Here is an 18570-nt window from a genome sequence, read left to right as displayed (position 1 = left end):
TCAGTTGGTGGGCCTGAGTTCTTTAATTTCAGTTTAATTTGGGTTTTGCTTCTTTGCTACAGGTTTGTGCTGTGAGTGTGTTGGAGAAGTGTAGGTGGGCTTAAGGGGGGGGCTTGCTTGCCTGGGGTTCTGATTTTCTATTTTCTTTGCTTGATTTGTACAACTACATAATGGACAGATAAATACCACCTTATACCAGAAACCCACCGACTGATACTCATATCTACATGCCTCTAGCTACCACCCTAAATATACCACTCAGTCAATTGTCTCCAGCCAAGCCTTACGTTACAATCGTGTCTGCTCCAATGCTCTTGATCGGGACTCCCACTTAAGAGATTTACAATGAGCATTTTGGGGGCTATAGTACCCACCTAATGAAGTGAGGAAACAAATCAACAGGGCCAGACTAGTACCCAGAAACAGCCTGCTCCAGGACAAACCTAAAGGAACTAACAACAGAACACCACTGGTTGTCACCTACATTTCCCAGCTCAAACCCATCCAATGTATCATCAGTGACCTACAACCCTTCCTGGAAAATGATGCCTCACTCTCACAAGCCCTGGGTGGAAGACCTCTCCTTGAAGAATTAGTGAGAGTTAGGTAAGGTTCTGTTCAAGTTATATTCATATAAATAGGCTGCCCATTAGTTCTCCCTTAACTAGGGTTTCCTTGCCCACCTCTGTCACTCTTGGAGCCAGGCCAGGCACTTTTTTTTGTAATAGGCTTCCCTTTATATTGGGGTTTAGGGCCAGCTTGATTCCTGAAAAGGTATTCAGCTGCTTGATGGTGTGGGTTTAGGTTCACAAAAATAAATAGGGCCATTTAAAAAGATATTTAAGTGACCATCTCCAGTAACGGAGACACAAAAAACAAAGATTTAGAAATAGGTAGATAGGTTTTGAAACTAAATTCTAACTTTTGGCAAGGTTTTGGTTTTTTTTTTTAAAAATAAACTTAATAGCTGGAAGTTGGTGTAGGTTCAAGAGGGGAACAGAATGAGTGATAGAAAAGCTGAGAGGGGCTCCGGGGCAAAGGCTAGGGCCAAGACTAGAGGGGGGAGGGGAGGTGGAGTGCTGTGGCTATCCCCTTCATCTGAGCATAGGAGGCCGTCCTCTGCGCTGCTGCCATTCACCAGCCTGGCTTCTGGTAACAAAAAGAGGGTTTTCAAGGCCCTCTTTCCTGAGGCAGCTGCTGGAGGGCCACCCCCAACACAGGTGTTTGAGGCAGGAGCTGGCATTGAGCAGGGGGTGCTGCTGTGGCTCCCCCTTCTCCAGCTGTTGAGCTCAGCAGCTGGAGGAGGGGCAGCATATGGTGTCTCCTGGGATGGACATGGGACATGTGACTTTTCCGTCTTTCACGCTCACCCCAGGGACACGTAGGATGTTGGAGGAACTGCAGGAAGAACCCTCCCAATTGAGGGGTCCTCCCCTGTTTTCTCTGAAGCCAGCAGCAGGCCTCTCACAGCTGTGCAGGAAGAGAGGATGCTGGAGGAAGAGGAAGAGTGTGTGGTAGAAGAGCCCACATCTCTGCCCTTTCATCCTCATTCATCTGTGACTGCCCAGCCAAAGCATGGTGTGTCTGCCCCAAGCACCTCACAGGAGGTGCCTCCTGGGGGGCCCATAAGCACATCCTCTGTGTGGCATGGATCCCCCGCCCCATTACCTCCGATATCTAGGAGCACTTCCAGAGAACGGAGGATCCCCAGTTTTCCCAGTGCAGGCATTGTAGGCAACGGATCAGTCGTGGGAGGGATGTGAACCATTTCTCCATGTCTGGCATGAGGAACCACATGAAGAGGCAACATGAGGTGATGCTTCTTTGGGGGGGGGAGAGTTCTAGTGGCCCCACACGGATGCCAGCTAGCCAAAAGGAGGCAGGCTCCTCTGGTGCTTTCCCCCCACAGGATCCTGTAGGGCACTAGTGTGCCCAAAGGGGGGATCCAGAAGGCAAGCAGGTGCATGATGTTTCATATTGTCAAGGTGATTGCCCATGATGGCCAGCCATTCTCCCTAGTAGATCAACTCAGCTTCCAGGAGCTGCTCCAGGATCTCGCTCCCTGGTACGCGATCCCTGCTTACACAACATTGAGCAGGACCATGGTGCCCTCATTTTACAGGGCTGCCAGGGACCACATGAAGACACAGTTGTCCTGCGCTGCCAGAACTTTTCATTTCAAGTCTGACATCTGTATCTGCTCTAATGTGCAGCATGCGTATCTGTCACTTACTGCTCACTGGTGGCAACCCAAAGGTCTTCAGGGTGGCGGTGGGGTGCCCAGTGTTAGGTAGGGATGGACGGGAGACTGCTGGGCTGGCTACTGCAAAGCTTTGCTCCATGCTGAGATTCTTGATGTGGTGCACATGGTGGAGAACATCGTGGCCACCTTGAGGAGGGAGCTGGATGACCATGGGATGCATGCTGATAGATGGTGGCGACAACATGAGGGCAGCAGCGCTGTTGGGCTGTAAACACATTTACTGTGCGGCCCACAAATTTAACCTCATGGTAAAGTCTGTGCTTGGTTTGGGCTCCCTCAGGGAACCCCAGGACTCCGCAACTCATGAGCTCCAGTGTCTCCTGCAGAAATGTCAGAGACTCACAAGTCACTTCTAACGCAGCGTGAAGTCCACTCACAATCTGCACCAGAAGCAGGCCAGGGCAGGCATGCTGGAGCACTGCCTGATCTCTTACATTGTCCCTCACTGGAACTCCGCTTGTGCCATGCTTGAGCACTTTGTGGAGCAGCAGGCAGCCCTCAAGGCTTGGTTGTCCGAGAGCGACATTTGGAGGCAGGAGGGTGAGTTCAGCCAAGAGGATTGACTCACCATCTCCCAGACAATGGATGTCCTGAAGCCCTTCAAGGACTTCACTGTGGTGGTATTGTGTGACACAGTGACCCTGGGTCTAGTCATTCCTCTGGTGCACACACTCCAGAGTTCAATGGCCTCCTTTGTGGACCCAGATGCACCACATACAGCCTTGGTTCCAGGAGTGCGTGCACTCGTTAAAAGGCTGCAGCAGGGCATAGCTGCCAAGCTAAAGCCTCTCATGGAGAAGGAGTTGTACATGTTGGTGACCATGTGTGACCCGCACATTAAGGGCACTTCTGCTGAGCGGGATGGGAACCTCACCCTAGCCAGAAATGCCCTCTATGCATGGTGATTGATTTGACTGATTTATTAGATTTTTAGCCCACCCTCCCTGCAAGCAGGCTCAGGCATAGGCAGGCCAAGAGGGGCCACCTGTCATTGGGGGAAGGGGGGGCCAGCCCTGCGGGTCCCTCTCATGCTCCTTCTGAGCAGGCTCCCCCAACAGCCACCACCGGGATGTCCATGGAGATGGAGATGCTCTGGCGTGCCCTTGGTCCCTCTGGGATCGTGAATTGTGTGAGACAGGATTCAGCGGAGGCAATGGTCAGGGACTACCTTGGAGACCCTTGCCAGTTGCTGTCCACAAAATACACTGAGCTACTGAGACAAGAAGGAGGTGGTCTGGCCAGACCTCTCCCTCGAGGCGCAGTGGCTCCTCTCATGCCCTCTGACGAACATGGAGAGTGAACGCATCTTTTCTTATGCAGGCGACATTGTCAGCTCACATCGCACTCGCCTTCTCCCATGGAGAGTTGAGCAGTCAGTCTTCCTGAAGGTGAACATGCGGCTCTTCCGATTTCTCAAGAGTGAACTTCCAGAGCGACTGAGGTGAGCCCTCCTTGTAGTCTGCATCCTCTGTAAGTCTAGGACCTGGGGAATAGCACTCTTCCCTAAAGTAAACTTAGTTAGAAGTAGAAAACCAGGAGGAGGAGGGTGGAACTCAGTGGTAAAGGGAATGCACCCTGCAATCTGGCCTCCCCTCCCAACAGGAAATACAAAACAAAACTCTCCCAGTCCCTTTGGGCGCAAATGTATTCTGATGATTGAGAAAACAGGCCCCAGGAATGTTGATTGCCACAGGAGGGAGAGACAGGTTAGGTTAGGGACTCACAGAACAGGAAACCCAGAGAAGCAGCCAAACTAAGCTATGCTGCTGAGGATCATGTTGCTGTTGTTAAATGTTTTAAATGTTGTTAAATGTTGTTGCTGTTAAAGTTAAAATGTTCTCATTGAAGGGGTGGGAGGAGTGGGGCGGGGAGGAATGGTGTGGGTGGGTGCCAGCTGATGATGAAGGCCAGATCCCAACAGTGTCTCACAGGCATTTTCCAGTTCAGCCTGAAGCTGGGGGGCAGGGGGCTCCTCTGCAACTGTGCTCCGTGAATGCCATTGTGTTGTGCTTATGGCTAGGTACTGTCCAGTTCTGCTCTGTGGTGTTTCCCCACTGGCTGAACCCAGAGCCCAGCTGCAGGAAATGACAATGGTTCTGCTGGACTGAGTTGCAAGAGTGTCCCCTAATTCAGTTTGGTTTGGGTGGAATGGATGTGTGATACTATGGTGTGGGTCCCGTTGAGTCATTATGGTTCTAGGGGGGGGGGGTTGATAAATGTTGTACTACTGTTGTTGTATGCTGTTTCCCACCCTCAGCCCACTTGTGGGGAGGGCAGGCAGAAAATTCAAGAAATAAAATGGTTTTGCAATTAAATCTCTCTGTGTGTGATTCTTTGGTGTGAGGGTAGCTGTTGTATTATATTTAGGAGACTGTTGTAATGTGATACTAGCACTATCATGTGCCTTTAATGCTATAAGTGAAAGCAAAAAAAATTTTTTTTTGAAATTAATTCTCTTTGTGTGTGTGTGTGTGTGTGTGTGTGTGTGTGTGTGATTCTCTGGTTTGTCTTCATCCAGAACTATGGAGAGAGGCTGGCCAGCCTGCTCTGGGGTGGTAGGGAATTTTGCGGTGTGTGTCTTTGGTTCAGTTGTGCTTTCCCAGGGATGAGCTTGCATTCTGGTGTGTGCCGTCTGCTGTGGCACCCCTGGCCTATGCATAAGTGCCCCTGGGAAAGACATTTTAAAAGTTCTTGACACAGAGAACTATGGAGAGAGGCTGGCCGGCCTGCTCTGGGGGTGGTGGGGAATTTTGGAGTGTGTGTCCTTGGGTCTATGGGGCTATTGGGGGGGTAGATTGAAAGGAGGATTCTGCCTGTGGCCATGGATGCCACGTTCCATGTGGTACCACTGTGGGAGTCTGGATTTTCCCATAACAGGAACCAACGGAGAGTGGCTGGCTAGTTACTGCAGGGGAGTTTAGTTTTTTTGGGGGGGTGGGTTAAGTTTGGTTCTGATAGGCTGCTTGGGGTGTAGTATAGCTGGATTGTGGCTGCAGACATTGGCAGCCACAATCCATGTGTTTCTGCTGTGTGGGAGTCTTCCCCACAGTAGAAATAAATGGTGTGGTGAGGGAACCACCTTTGGGGGGCTGTAACATGGCTTCCCAAAGTCCAATCTCCCTGAAACTTGGGGAGGACATGATAGTACAAGTACGAGCAAGTCCTCTAACATTTGGTGCATTTTGCATGCAAAATGCCACCCCAAACCACCTAGAAAGACCCCTTGTTTTCCCGTAGGGAATAATGGTGAGTAGAGGAGGATGGGGCACCACATTTGGCAGGGGACATAAAATGGCTCCTCACAGCCCAATCTCCCTGAAACCTGGGAATGTTTTAGGGGATAGGTAAGAGCAGGTCCCCTGAAAATTTGGTGCATTTTTCATGCAAAATGCCACTCCAAGCCACCTAGAAAAAAACCCTGTTTTCCCCCATAGGGAACAATGGAGAGTGAAGGTGGACATTATTTGGGGGACCACAACATGGCTCCCCGAGCTCTATTCATTCTGAAACTTAGTGAGTCATTAGAGGAGAGTTAGAAGAAGGCCCTAACCAAGTTTGGTATGATTTGAAAAGAAGATGCCACCCCCAGGCTCCTGGAAAGCTGGGAGCTGACTCTCCATTGAAATCAATGGCTGAATCATTCCTAATCATACCCGACATGCCCAGAATTGCGATTTCACTTGATTCCAATTTTTTCCCCACTTCAGAAAGTCCAAAGCGGGAAACCCAAATTTTTTCAGTGTGCACACCCCTACCAGCTACAATCAATCCATTAGATGATGAAACAACTGAGGGCTCTCTCCAAGCCAAGAGAGATAGCAGATGCCAATTTTATTTCAAATATTATCCTTTTTTGTCTTTTTCATGATGGATGTCTTATTATCATGGCTGTTTTCATCTCCATCATTCAGTTTTAAAATTCAGCTAGTTCCTTAGATTTAATTCATGCACCAAAGTCTGCAGACTAACTCTAAATTAAATCAAGGAGTTTAAGGTTCATTTGTTCAAAACCTATTAGACAGTCAGACACATTTATTAAACTGGACCTGTGTTAATCCAAGAAAATTGGCCTTTAGGTATATTGCTGAAGCAGTAGACCAGCACTTCACTACAATAGCTCTATCTAGAAAAAGAAATTAGAGTCCTTGTATAGAATGTGTATAAAATAGAAATGCACATTGCAGCAGTATCCATCAAGCAGAGAAGCCATGAGTACAAACAGTCTAAAATGTCATGGATGTCTGCAACACTCTCCTTGTGGCAGGGGTTGGAAGATTCACATCAAAATCAGCTTCACCTGCACAGTAAGTTCAATTAATAGTATAGCTAGCAGGACAATGAAATACTGGTCTCATTTTGTCACAAAGCCAGTTGATTTTTCAAGCTTGCTGCTGAGTGGCTCAGCCCTTTATCAAAGAGATAACTTGGGTGAGCAGATTCCACATTATCCTACAACAGCAAAAGCAGAGGTGAGCTAGGAAAGCCCTTCTTTACTTGTGTGTACTGACCCTCCCAGATCTGAACTGCTTTTTTCCATATAACGTAACTATAAACATTATGTTTTAAGGTTAGCAAATGTGCCTAGCCTTTGCATATTGGAAAGCACCACTACATGCCACTATATTCAGAAATTTATAAGTCATTGTTTTTGTTTTTGTTTAAAATTAAAGAATGCCAAAAAAATCATATAGCAATCTGCAGACTACTTGCAATATTGCAGTAGTCTATAGCTAAACCTGAAAATTAAAATCTTCAGTCCTACAAGCAAATAATCCAAGGGCATGCATTTAGAAGTTCAGTGTCCAGAAATTATTTTGCCTTTAAACAGGAATGTTACAGGAATGTGTGTGGGGGGAGCAGTGGGTGGGGGAAAGTTGCTCATAGAAACTGGGAGACATAAGCATAGAATTTTAGACATTGCAGTTACAGATCAGTATTCATGTGAAGAGTTCTAGGTCTGCTCCCCAAGCTCCACTGACTCATGATGCTCAGGCAAACAATCCCTAACTTTTTTTGTTTTACTCCCCAAACACATAAATTGAGGTCAGGGAATCATAACCACTCAGAACAGTAGAACCCAGGAGACACGAAGAGCAGATAAGCCTGGGAAGAATAACAGAATCATAGTTGTTTTAAGCCATTTTTGAACTCAGTGGAAAATATTAGAAAATCCTAATACAAGCTGTCAGAATGAGAAAGGGGTCTCCCAACCCTGCTTAGCATTCTGTTCCATCTTCCCATGATTATTGCCATTTTGCAAAGCCAAATATCCTTACAAGCTTTAAACTGCCCCTATTTTTGTGCCATTTTGTGTCTGCAGTTTGAAGAGCTTATGTTTGTGATTGCACCCATGAATCAGAGACATAAGATTTAAAATTGCAGGCAGAAAACTATAATCACAATTACCCCTATTTGCAATTTCCAGCTAAAGGGGGGAAATTGTGTGTGTGTGTGTGACTATAATGTTCTAGAAATATCGATGTTATGTTGCAAGGAGTCAAAAAATCAGGTTACTTTAAGCTCTCTAAAACTGAGACAAGAACCTTCACAGCAAACATCTTGTTCCAAATTTATTTAAACACCCTGAATTTAATCCTAAATCAATTTATATGTCTATAATGTAAGAAGGGGCAAACCAAGAAGATGCAAGTATTCTTACACCTAAAATTAAAGGAAAACTTTCCTATGATCCTATCTTATCCAAAAAACAAGCAACATGGAAACATAATTTTACCATCTAATGCAATGAATGTGGTAGGGAACCAATGAACTGCTCAGTGAATATTAAATCAGTATCATCCACTAGGAATGTGTGCTTCAGGTTCAGCATCTGAATTTTTAAGCCAGATTGGGTCTGATTCGGGATGTTTTCACATTCCCGAATCCACCTCAGCATTGCTGAAGAAATTTGGGAATGTCAAAGCAAAGCTAACCCAAAGCTTCAGTAAGCTTCAGGTAGTGCGGCAGCAATTCCTTGCCAGCAAGGAACGGCAAGAGAAAAAAGTGCTGCCAGCTGTGCCTTTTTGGGCCGATGGGAGGGGGATGAGGGGGTTGGAGTAAGAGGCAGAAGGGGGAGGAGAGAGGGGGTCAGGGAAAGGAAAGGGGCTGTGAGAGAGTGGCCAATCCCTGCAGCAGCAGGTATCCTTCAGTGGGGATTCTCTGGGAGGAATGTGTATTTTTTTAAATGCTGCAGGGGAAAACTAGGTGGGCTTTCTAGATGGCTGGGGGGTGGCATTTTGTAAGCAAAATGGACCTAGACTTGACTGGACTTGATGACTGCACCTGCAGGAGACTGGTTTGAGAGTGATTTTTTTCTCTTTGGGGGAAGGGGGTTGTCTTGGCGGGATGAGGGAAGGAAAAAGTACTATTAGTTTGCATTTTAAATGTTCTGATTTTTGCTGCTTGCTTGCTGAATTGTTTTGCTGTGTGGGGGTGCATTGTTTGGCTTGTTTTGGGGGTGTTGTGGGATGTGTGCTTTACTTAGCTTTCACTTACTGTTAGTTATTCTGCTGAGAGGGGCTTCTGTTTTATCCTGTGGTTTTGTGGGCTTCTCTTGCTGTTTCATAGTTGCTTTGATTTAGATTGTTATTCTGGCCACTTGTGGATGGGTATTGTTAGTGTTAGGTTCTGTTCTGTGGTGTTTCCCCACTGGCTGAATTCACTGCCTGGCTTCAGTGAATGACTCTGATTCTGTTAGGCTAAGTTGCAAGAGTGTCCCTTAGTTTGGGTGGAATGGATGTGATTCTCTGGTGTGAAGTTGTTCTCCTTGCATAAGTTTGGTTATATGGAGGGGGGGGTAGTTTATTTCTAGTTGTAACAGTGCCCCTTGCTTCATATGGTTTTGTGTATTTTAAATTAATTTTTTCTTAGCGTGATTCTCTGATGTGAAGGTCGGTCCTCATAGGGAGATTGACTGTGGATGGGGTACCTTTTTTGAGGGGAGCATAACATCCCCCCCAAATCCAATCTCCCTGAAACATGGGTGGTAATGAGAGGAGGGTTACTAGAGGGTCCCCTGAAAATTTGGAATTATTAGGTAAGAAAATACCCCCCAAGTCCCCCAGATATCTGGGAACACCATTTCTCATTGGAAATAATGGCCAACTCTTACCTAATAATCCCAAAGCAGTTTAAATACCCGAAGCCAAAGCAGAAAATCACTTCAGGATCTGTGTTTTCCTGAATTTTTTTTCTGAGTGGAAATCCTAATTTTTTTTAGTGCATGCCCCTATCACCCACTATTATATTAACTATGGCAAATTAGGACTAGTTGAACACCAATTCTAGGCAGAATTGCCTCTAAGCTGCTTCTTCTCAGATGACAGACATATATCCTATTGGCGAAACAAGGGTAATTTGAGGAAATCCTTTCAATAAGGAAGTCCTGTGCCATTTATCTCTTATAGGCCACTGGACTCTGGTCACAATCACAAGGAACTTTATAACACTTTAATATCTCAAGGATATATGCTAGCTGCACTTATGGAATGAGTGACTGTCACTCAGCATTCAACAGCAACTTCCCATGTATTTTTGACACGTTCCCAAACAGCATGGACAAACAAGGAAGTTGTTTGTGATCTTAGCTTGAATTCCCAGATGTAAAAAGTTATTTTGTCCCCAATGGCTTTAAAATATCGGGTTGGAGTCTAACATTATAAGGACATTATGGCTTTCATATTGGAAATGCTGATGCTTATTTGATCACCAGCCGCTTTTAAATGCTGAGCAGAAAACCCAACATTATCCAGCATATGGTAGTGTATAATTTTGAATTCTGGTAATAACAATGGCTTCTAAACACAGTGTTTCAATAATAACCAACTGCACATTGTAGGAATGCTGGCAAACAACAATGGGGTCAGAGGAGAGTGAGAAAGAGAAAAGGATTAAAGTTCAGAAAGCAAATGTGCCTTGTTAGATAGCAAAGACAAAATATACTGCTTTTACAACAACTTACACAATTTGGAATCCCTGTATAAACACCAATAACACAATATCAATACATATAAAAATAATCCAAAGATTAACCCTTTCAAAAGAAATAAGCAAGATTTTTTAAAAAGAAAAAGTGCGAGAGATCAAACCTTTGTGTTGTTGCCAAACCACCAGAAGTATGTGAGGGTACCCGACTGACTCGGCCAAACCACAGCAGTGAGATTGACTTCCTTATTCCTGATGGCTACAAAGGGGACACTCAAATGGACACGTTCCACAGGACCTGTAAGAAGAGAACCTGTTGGTATTTACAGCAATCTTTCATATCCATGTTTGAGTTCAGGGTATAATTGGAAGAAGAGACGATGCAGCAGTCTAGGCTGTGGGCCTAATCAGTGCCTGGATAGGAGAACTCTTGGGAAACTATGTATGCCACCTAGAGTTCCATGATGAAAAAAGTCAGGTTATAAATGAAATAAATACATTCTAAAATGTTGAAAGCAGAATGCCACTTTGCCTGTCAGCTTGAGGCAGGTATGCCAGCTTGGAGGAGGTACAAAAGAGTGTGCAGTGTGTCCAATTGCACTTATTTACAAGGTACAATCAAATAGACAATGTCCAGTTCTCTGGTTCCTAAACTTTTTAAAATTAAGTGTGCCTCCACCTTTATCAGTTCTTCATCAGTACCCACCAAATGAAGTGAAGAAACAAATCAACAGGGCCAGACTAGTACCCAGAAACAGTCTGCTCCAGGACAAACCTAAAGGAACTAACAACAGAACACCACTGGTTGTCACCTATAGCTCCCAGCTCAAACCCATCCAACGTATCATCAGTGAGCTACAACCCATCCTGGAAAATGATACCTCTCTCTCAGAAGCTCTGGGTGGAAGACCTTTCCTTGCCTACAGACAACCCCCCAACCTTAAACGACTTCTCACTCACAATCATGAATCGGCCAGCAGAGTCACCAGCACAGGTACCAGGACCTGCAACAGACCCAGATGCCAGCTCTGCCCCTATATCTACCCAGGGAATACAATTACAGGACCCAATGGCATCAACTACACTGTCTCTGGCTCTTACAGCTGCTCATCCTCCAATCTATATGCCCTCATGTGCCAACAATGTCCTTCTGCTCTGTACATTGGACAAACCAGCCAACCTCTACACAAAAGAATAAATGGACACAAATCTGACATTAGAAATTGAAACATCCAGAAACCAGTGGGAGAACACTTCAATCTACCAGGACATTCCATCAAAGACTTAAAGGTCGCTGTAGTTCAACAGAAACCTTTCAAAAACAAAATCCAACGGGAGGCTGCTGAACTGGAATTCATATGCAAATTTGACTCTGTCAAGCTGGGACTGAATAGGGACTATGAATGGTTATCACATTATCACAGGTAACAGATTTCCTTTACAGAGGCGGGGTCTGGGGGAGCCCAGTGGCACCTGGCATGGGCTTTCGGGGACCACAGTTCTCTTTGTCAGATGCATCTGACGGGGAGAGCTGTGGTTATCGAAGGCTTATACTACATTGGAATTGGATGGTCTGGTTGTTTTGCTGCTACAAACCAACACGGCAAACTCCTTTGAAGCCTCACACAAGCCAATTAATCTCCATACCAAAAGGAGATGTTTACATTTACTAGCAAAGGAATGTTTTGGTTGCATCCTCCCTCTCCCCCCCTAATTGCATCTTCTCTCTCCTCCCCCCTCCTCCCCCCTCCTCTTCTATATTTGACCAGTTTCTGTACCATGCATCTGACAAAGAGAACTTGATTCTCGAAAGCTTATGCTACAATAAAATTGGTTAGTCTTAAAGGTGCTACTGGACTCTTTTTGATTTTTCATCCTAAAATATAATCAAAAGGTCATTCAGTACATGTTGTAGGATAAAGGTGGGATACACCCACATCCTTCTTCAATGAATACAGCCTTCAAAAGGGGCAAGGCTGAGCCATGTACCTCATGTAGCCCAGCACAGAGAAGGCAAGAATGGGAGGGCCATATAAGCCTGCCCTGTTCCTGAGATGCAACAGCTGCCTACCCACCCACCCACCTTATGGAATAACATGGGGCTGGTTGGTTGCTCTTGTGGCCAAGTAAGAATTGTCAGGATCTTCTCCAGATTGATTTTGAACGGAGGCCTTTTTCTTTAATTTTCTCTGCAATGTACTGTGTTGGGTTTGGGTTTTTAATAATTAGACCTGGTATGAGGACTAGTTAGACTCTAATTAGGGATGGCATAAATAGTATGGATTACTAGTGCATAGGTAGGCTGATTGGTGAGCAGCCCCAGGTATCTATGGATGAAAGGAACTTACCAAGTCAGCCCTTCATCTGCTTGTGTGGCTGGAGGACTGGGTGCTAGGAAAGAGGATTATCTTGGTGCTGATGAGAATCAACCAACCCTTAGTCACTTAAGCTACACAGTGGGGGAGGATGTGAAGTTTAACACCTCTTGGCTCAATATTTTGTTTAGGCTAAGGGAAAGAAAGTGTACAGGTAATCAAACTTATTCCAGTGCCCTTAGACTAAAGCAGCAGATGGTATGAGATCACTCTAACACTTCCATATCAAGAAATCAGGAATTCAGTTTGTCATCAATAGGAGAGACAAGAGAAAAGAAGGAAAAATATGGAAAACTCTGAAGTTTTTAGCTGAAACTTTCATTTTCTCTCCATCTGCTTTCCCCCATTGTTTGTGTGAACATCTTTGTGTAGAACTGAATTTTAATTGGTCATTGTTGTGCTGCAAGAATGATCAGAATAACTGATTGTTTCTTGTGGTTGCTTATGTATTACAGTCAGGTAAACTGCTCTAATTGCAAGCAGGTGGGAGATCTCATGGCTAATCAACACATTTTTATTCTCAGGGCCCAGTTCTAATACAATGTTTTACATCCATAAGATGACTTTCTGAATTATTCTTCAACACATTTTAAAAAACCGTGATATACAAACTGATGTGGGAAGAGTTCTACACAATAAAGCTAATGATAGTGGCAATGTGTGCACTCTCAAGGGTCAAACTCTTCTGGCATTACAAGTTTGAACGAGAATTTCTCTGAAATACTTTTCCAGTATCTAACGTCAGAAAGACTAAATAAAATTTATCCTGTTATCAGTCGACCCTGACCCTCACACAAATAGGGAAGCTTATGAATATGGCTCTACCATAAGCCCCTCTCCTTATGTGTGTTAAACACAGAAATGCTGCCTGACAAAGCAGGAAACAGTTGCCAAACCCAGCTAGGAGTTGGAAAATTATTGGCATGTGAGTCACAGGAAAAACTGGCTATCAGCCCCACACCCCCGGAGATGTCCAAAGACCTAAAGAGAAAGGGTGTTCCAGAAGTTCCTGAATTAATCACACTCACACTCTGCTGATCTTTCTTTATCCACTCTCCCAATCTGGGCTATTCAAGGATCTGATAAGCCCCACCCATCCAGCCATTACTGGTCATCAATCAGCTTTTTTTTTTACCTGCAGTAACACCCAGGAAGGTTTAACCAAACCTTTCCCATTTTATTGTCTCACCTCTGGAGTCAGCCATTAAGCTATTGTTATGGGGCAGAAGATGCCATCTTGGCCCAGGGTACATTCCAAAATATAACTGAGCTACTCTCTGCCATAGTTTTGTATGCATGTTCATGGATCTGACAACTACTCTCAGACACATGTCTGAGCCTCTCTCTTTCTGCCACAAAGCTCTGGTAGCTCAAGCTGCTATCTCACAGACATCCCCTATCTTCTAGACTGGTAAATAAAACCTGACCCTGCTCTCCTCTCTATTGTCCTCCCTGTTTTCTAGTTAGCTGTGTGTGTATACTGCATGCAATTTCCTGCGTGATTGCTTTTGCTACCCCTTCAATAAAACCATTCTTGTTGAACATTTGCCTGTGTTTATTATGAGTTCTTTAGAGGAACAATTCTCATATATATTGGTGCAGAAATCTCACTTAGTTACCCCCTACACACACACACACACACACACACACACACACACACACACACACACATTGCTTTTCCTTGTATGCTAATTCCCCCAACTCACAAGGAGACCACCTATTCAGGTAATGACTGTTCCCAGTGATACCAACATTGTAATTGTGAAAACATGCATCTGTATAGAATTGCAGGAAGATTAGTGAAGCTGGAAAAGACATGAAACAACCTAATAAGACACTTGTGTATAAAATTGCTTTAGTTAGGTTACTGAGCTACATCTGGGAATGCTTTGCAGCCAATTTGTTATAATCTTTAGGCAACTTGTCAATTGCCTCTATAATTCTTTTGACTAAAAGCAGTTTTAAAAAATGCAACCCCTTTCAATCCATGTATGGTTCAATAAATCCTGACTTATTATGGAAATACATAAATGGACAAGTGCTTAGTGAGAGCACAAAAACATTAGCTGAAAGATGTTTGCTGCATATTACTGTATTGCCTGTATGGTTGGGGGGGGGGGGAGTATTCTAGAGATAGACATCTAGATGTCTCAGCCATGATGGCATCTTAATGGATCACTCCCGCTAGGTTCAGGTAAGGGGATGTGGAGATAGTGGGGAACCTTTACTTCCCTTGGTTATTCCTATTGTGTTTCACCCCAAGTTGTCAATGAGATGATGGGACTGCGGGGGGAGAGATAGGTCAGTTGTGAGTAAGAACAGAAGAATTGCAGCTCTGCCTCACTAACTATATACTTTACGATTTCAATGAGATTAGACTGGAATAACTCTGTTTAGGATTGCACTGAGTGAGTGAAACATGTTCTCTCGGTTATAGGTATTATCTGTATCATGAAATCTTTTGGGGGAGAAATGAACATTAAGAAAAATAATGGGAATCTGAATCTGACTTCACGTTCTTTGCCCATTGTGACCTCTCTTCTACTTACCCAAGAAATACCATGTGAGCTATTTTCAGTTAAAGACAAGCTAATGTTGCCTGGTGCTCAATTTCTTTTTATATTTTGTTTAATGTATTTACTGATGTTTTCAGTCCTCAGCATTGGTTTGTATTGTGTATGCATGCTTTATGCATTTTACAAAAATTTATAAATTTACGATATATGTCATTTGTACCTATAATGTGTGATGCTGATTTACTGGTGCAGTGGTGCACATATAATTGTGAAAAACACATATTTGTGAGAAAGGCTGGTGTGAGGAAACAGAAAATGCTATTAAAATAAAGAACAATTTACACAAGGGAGAAAGAAAATTGAAATGGAGATTTTGGGGTTAAAACAGATGAGACATTTTTGAAATCCTCCTCAGTTGATGATACTTTGAACGAGACATTCAACAACATCTGCTAGTTATCCAATTGTTCTGGATAGGATAAACTGTAATGGGAAGTACCTATTGTATCATCAAACTAATAATTCAGATTTCTGTATCAATGAAGATTTCCTTATAAGACCATGTATTTAAAGAATTAAAGAAATGAACAGACAGTGTAGAATTGTTAAAAGCCAAATACACACAACATGAGCAATAGCTGGCTGTCTACATGGAAATTAGGGAAACAATAAAACAACTTTGGTGTGTTCAAGATAGCAACAAAGGATGTCCTGCATCACATTTTTGGATTTATGAGAACACCACATCAGTCCATTCAAATACAGTAAGAGAGACAGAGAATATTAGTTCTCAGAGTGTAAAGAAGTTATTTCTCTTGTAGGCACTCTTTACCTTTAAAGGCTTCAATGAATATTCATAATGGGAAGTATTTACAGATCCCAGGTGCCTACCCGTGGAGAGTAATCTCTTGGCAGTTTCAGGTTGCCCAGAGATCACCTGCCATCAGCAGGCTCCCTGGGAAGCCACATGCCATGCACGCTCCCAGCAGCTGTGATGACATCACTTCCAGAAGTGATGTTGTTGCACTGATGGGTATGATGACATCACTTCCAGAAGTGACATCATTATGTTGGTGCTGGGAGTGTGCACGCACAAGGGGGAGATTACCAGTAAGTATTGGGTCTCCCCACAACAGCTGCGAGTGTATAGGGATCTGGGAACCCTAGAAGTAGGACAGATTACAATCTCTTGGTATCTGCAATAGTTTGTCATTATCTGTGGGACAGATTTGTTGTTCATTGGGAATATGAATAGGTCACTTCAAGTAAGCAAGTAAGCACAGCAAAACACCAAAGCAAAAATTACCAACTGCTTAGGAGAAAAGTTCCCCGCAAATTCTGATTTTGTTATGTAAATTCTAATTAATTAGGAGCTATTTCCAACATTTACTTTCAATCAATCAATCAATTTCAATACAGAAACAGCTCTGGAAAGTAAAAGAAGAATAGAATAAAAACCAATACAAATAAGAATAGGGAGGGCACATGCAGTGCAACAAGCACAGAACTGTGGGCGCAGGTTGTTGTGGGGACAGAGAGATGATAACTTCCTCTGACAAAGAAGTAAGTTATTGAGGCTCAGTCAACTGCTTGTGTATCCCACATGCCCGAAGGCAAAATTTGGCAACTTTGTTATCTCCTGGGAAGAGTCTGCAAGAACGAGGGAGACAATGTTGTTCAGATCTTCCTGCTAAAGTTGACAAGATTGGAGCTATATAGATGCAGGCTGACGGGTTACTGTGGGTAAAGAGTGCAACAAGTGTTTGGACTCACCAATTAATGTTGTACTTTATCATCCCTGGGAGATACCATATCGTTTCCAGGAGCCTTGTCAGATCTCAATTGGTTTATTAGTTTTTTAAACTTTATTAACCATTACTGGTGGCCACACTGGGAAATTTTTAAATTGGATTTCCAAGGAGGTGTGTGGGTCTGTTTCAGACTAGTAGAGTGCACAGAAGTGAGATTCCCAAAGCTGGGGAGCGATATTGCAACTTATCCTTGGGGGCTCTGTATGGAGCTTGTCCCTGATTAAGTGCCAAAAGGTTGCTGATTTATTTGAATTAGAAGCTTGGATAATCCAATTCAAGGAGTCTCTTTGTGCTCTTTGTTTTTTCTCTGCTAGAAGGTTTTTATAGTGCTGCTTTAAGATTTTAAGCTCTGGGGGGATTTTAGATACATTGCTTAGTCTGTACAGCTGGAATTTGACCACTAGATTTTTTTTTTTTGCTGTGTGGCAGTCTGCATTGAACCAGCTGTTTGATTTATTTTTCCTTGTTGGTTAGGTGTTTTGGTCATGAGGTCTCCTTAGGACAGTTTGTGTCCACCCACGAATGAGTTGTTGATATGATATAATCACTGTGTCTGTGGCATTCACTGAGACCATAGTGTTTCAAAGCTGAGATACTTTGTCTGAGGTAAAATGTTTTTGGTATTGATGATCCACTTTCTCAGACCAGATTAACCTTCTTTAGCTTGTCACAGGTTCTAGTTCATCGAGTTGTTCAGAGATGTGCTCTGGTGCATAATGGATGTTGAGCTCCAAAATGATTGGGAGATGGTCACTGACTTGTCAAGACTTTACTTCGAGGTGTATGTTGCAACAAAACAAATTGTAGGATGTCAGAATAAAGTCTATGGTATTTGTACCACACTCAGACCAGTATGTATACTCCCTGGGGATATCTCCTAGGGTAGCCCCATTAAGAATAAGAAGGTCTAACTTAGATGCAAGTTGTAGTAGGTGATAACCTTTCCAGTTTAACTTGCTGTCCTACGAGGGAGAGTATTCAAGAAATCTTTTGCTGGTGGTGCTGAGTTTAAGAAGGTATATAAAGATTCATCTGCATGTCCAAGTCTATCATTGAAATCTCCTGTGACCACAACAGATGCATTTAAATGGGACATAAGCAGCAAGTCTAAATATAATTCAAACATAGTCCATATTTCATGTGCCCATTTTCTGGTGCCATAGGATGTCAGGTAGACATTTATAATCAAAAGAGTTTGTTTCCTGTATTAGATCATGCAGGTTTGTGCCCAGTGTTCATAAGGTATCAGGTGGGTAACTGTCACATGCAATCTTATAGGTATAAGAAGAGCCAGGCTCCCTTTGACCCTTCCTTTCTTTTCCCCTGGTGTGGCTAAAAGATTGTCCTGATTTTTGCTATGTCAATTCTAATTAATTAGAAACTATTTCCAACATTTACTTTATTTATTTATTCAATTTACTTATATGTTATCTTTCCATTAAAAATCTTCAAAGTAGCTCACAAAAGAAACAAAAATCATAGATATAACTATAGCTAACATATATTATTTTAAATAATTAAAAACATTAAAAATTAAACCACTATTACTAAACCAGTGATAAAATTCTCATCAAGTTTTCTAATTAAAAAAAAGTTTTCAACTTGTATTGGAAGACCTGCAAAATGAAGCCAAGAATACTTCTTCAAGCATATTTGAAGATGCCAAGCATACTTCTTCAAGG

General features: G+C 43.4%; 1 protein-coding gene across 1 annotated transcript in view; it reads right to left on the bottom strand.

Annotated features, from left to right (window-relative positions):
- The window catches only part of SORCS3 (sortilin related VPS10 domain containing receptor 3), an 818830-nt gene that overhangs the window by 64717 nt on the left and 735543 nt on the right, over nucleotides 1–18570 (bottom strand). The window contains exon 20 of the mRNA XM_054984254.1: nucleotides 10351–10484. Within this exon, the coding sequence (XP_054840229.1) occupies nucleotides 10351–10484 (134 nt within the window). The remainder of the gene's footprint in view (nucleotides 1–10350; nucleotides 10485–18570) is intronic.

This window comes from Eublepharis macularius, chromosome 6, assembly GCF_028583425.1.
Source record: "Eublepharis macularius isolate TG4126 chromosome 6, MPM_Emac_v1.0, whole genome shotgun sequence".
Classification (NCBI taxonomy): domain Eukaryota; kingdom Metazoa; phylum Chordata; class Lepidosauria; order Squamata; family Eublepharidae; genus Eublepharis; species Eublepharis macularius.
This window is presented reverse-complemented; position numbering and strand designations above follow the sequence as displayed.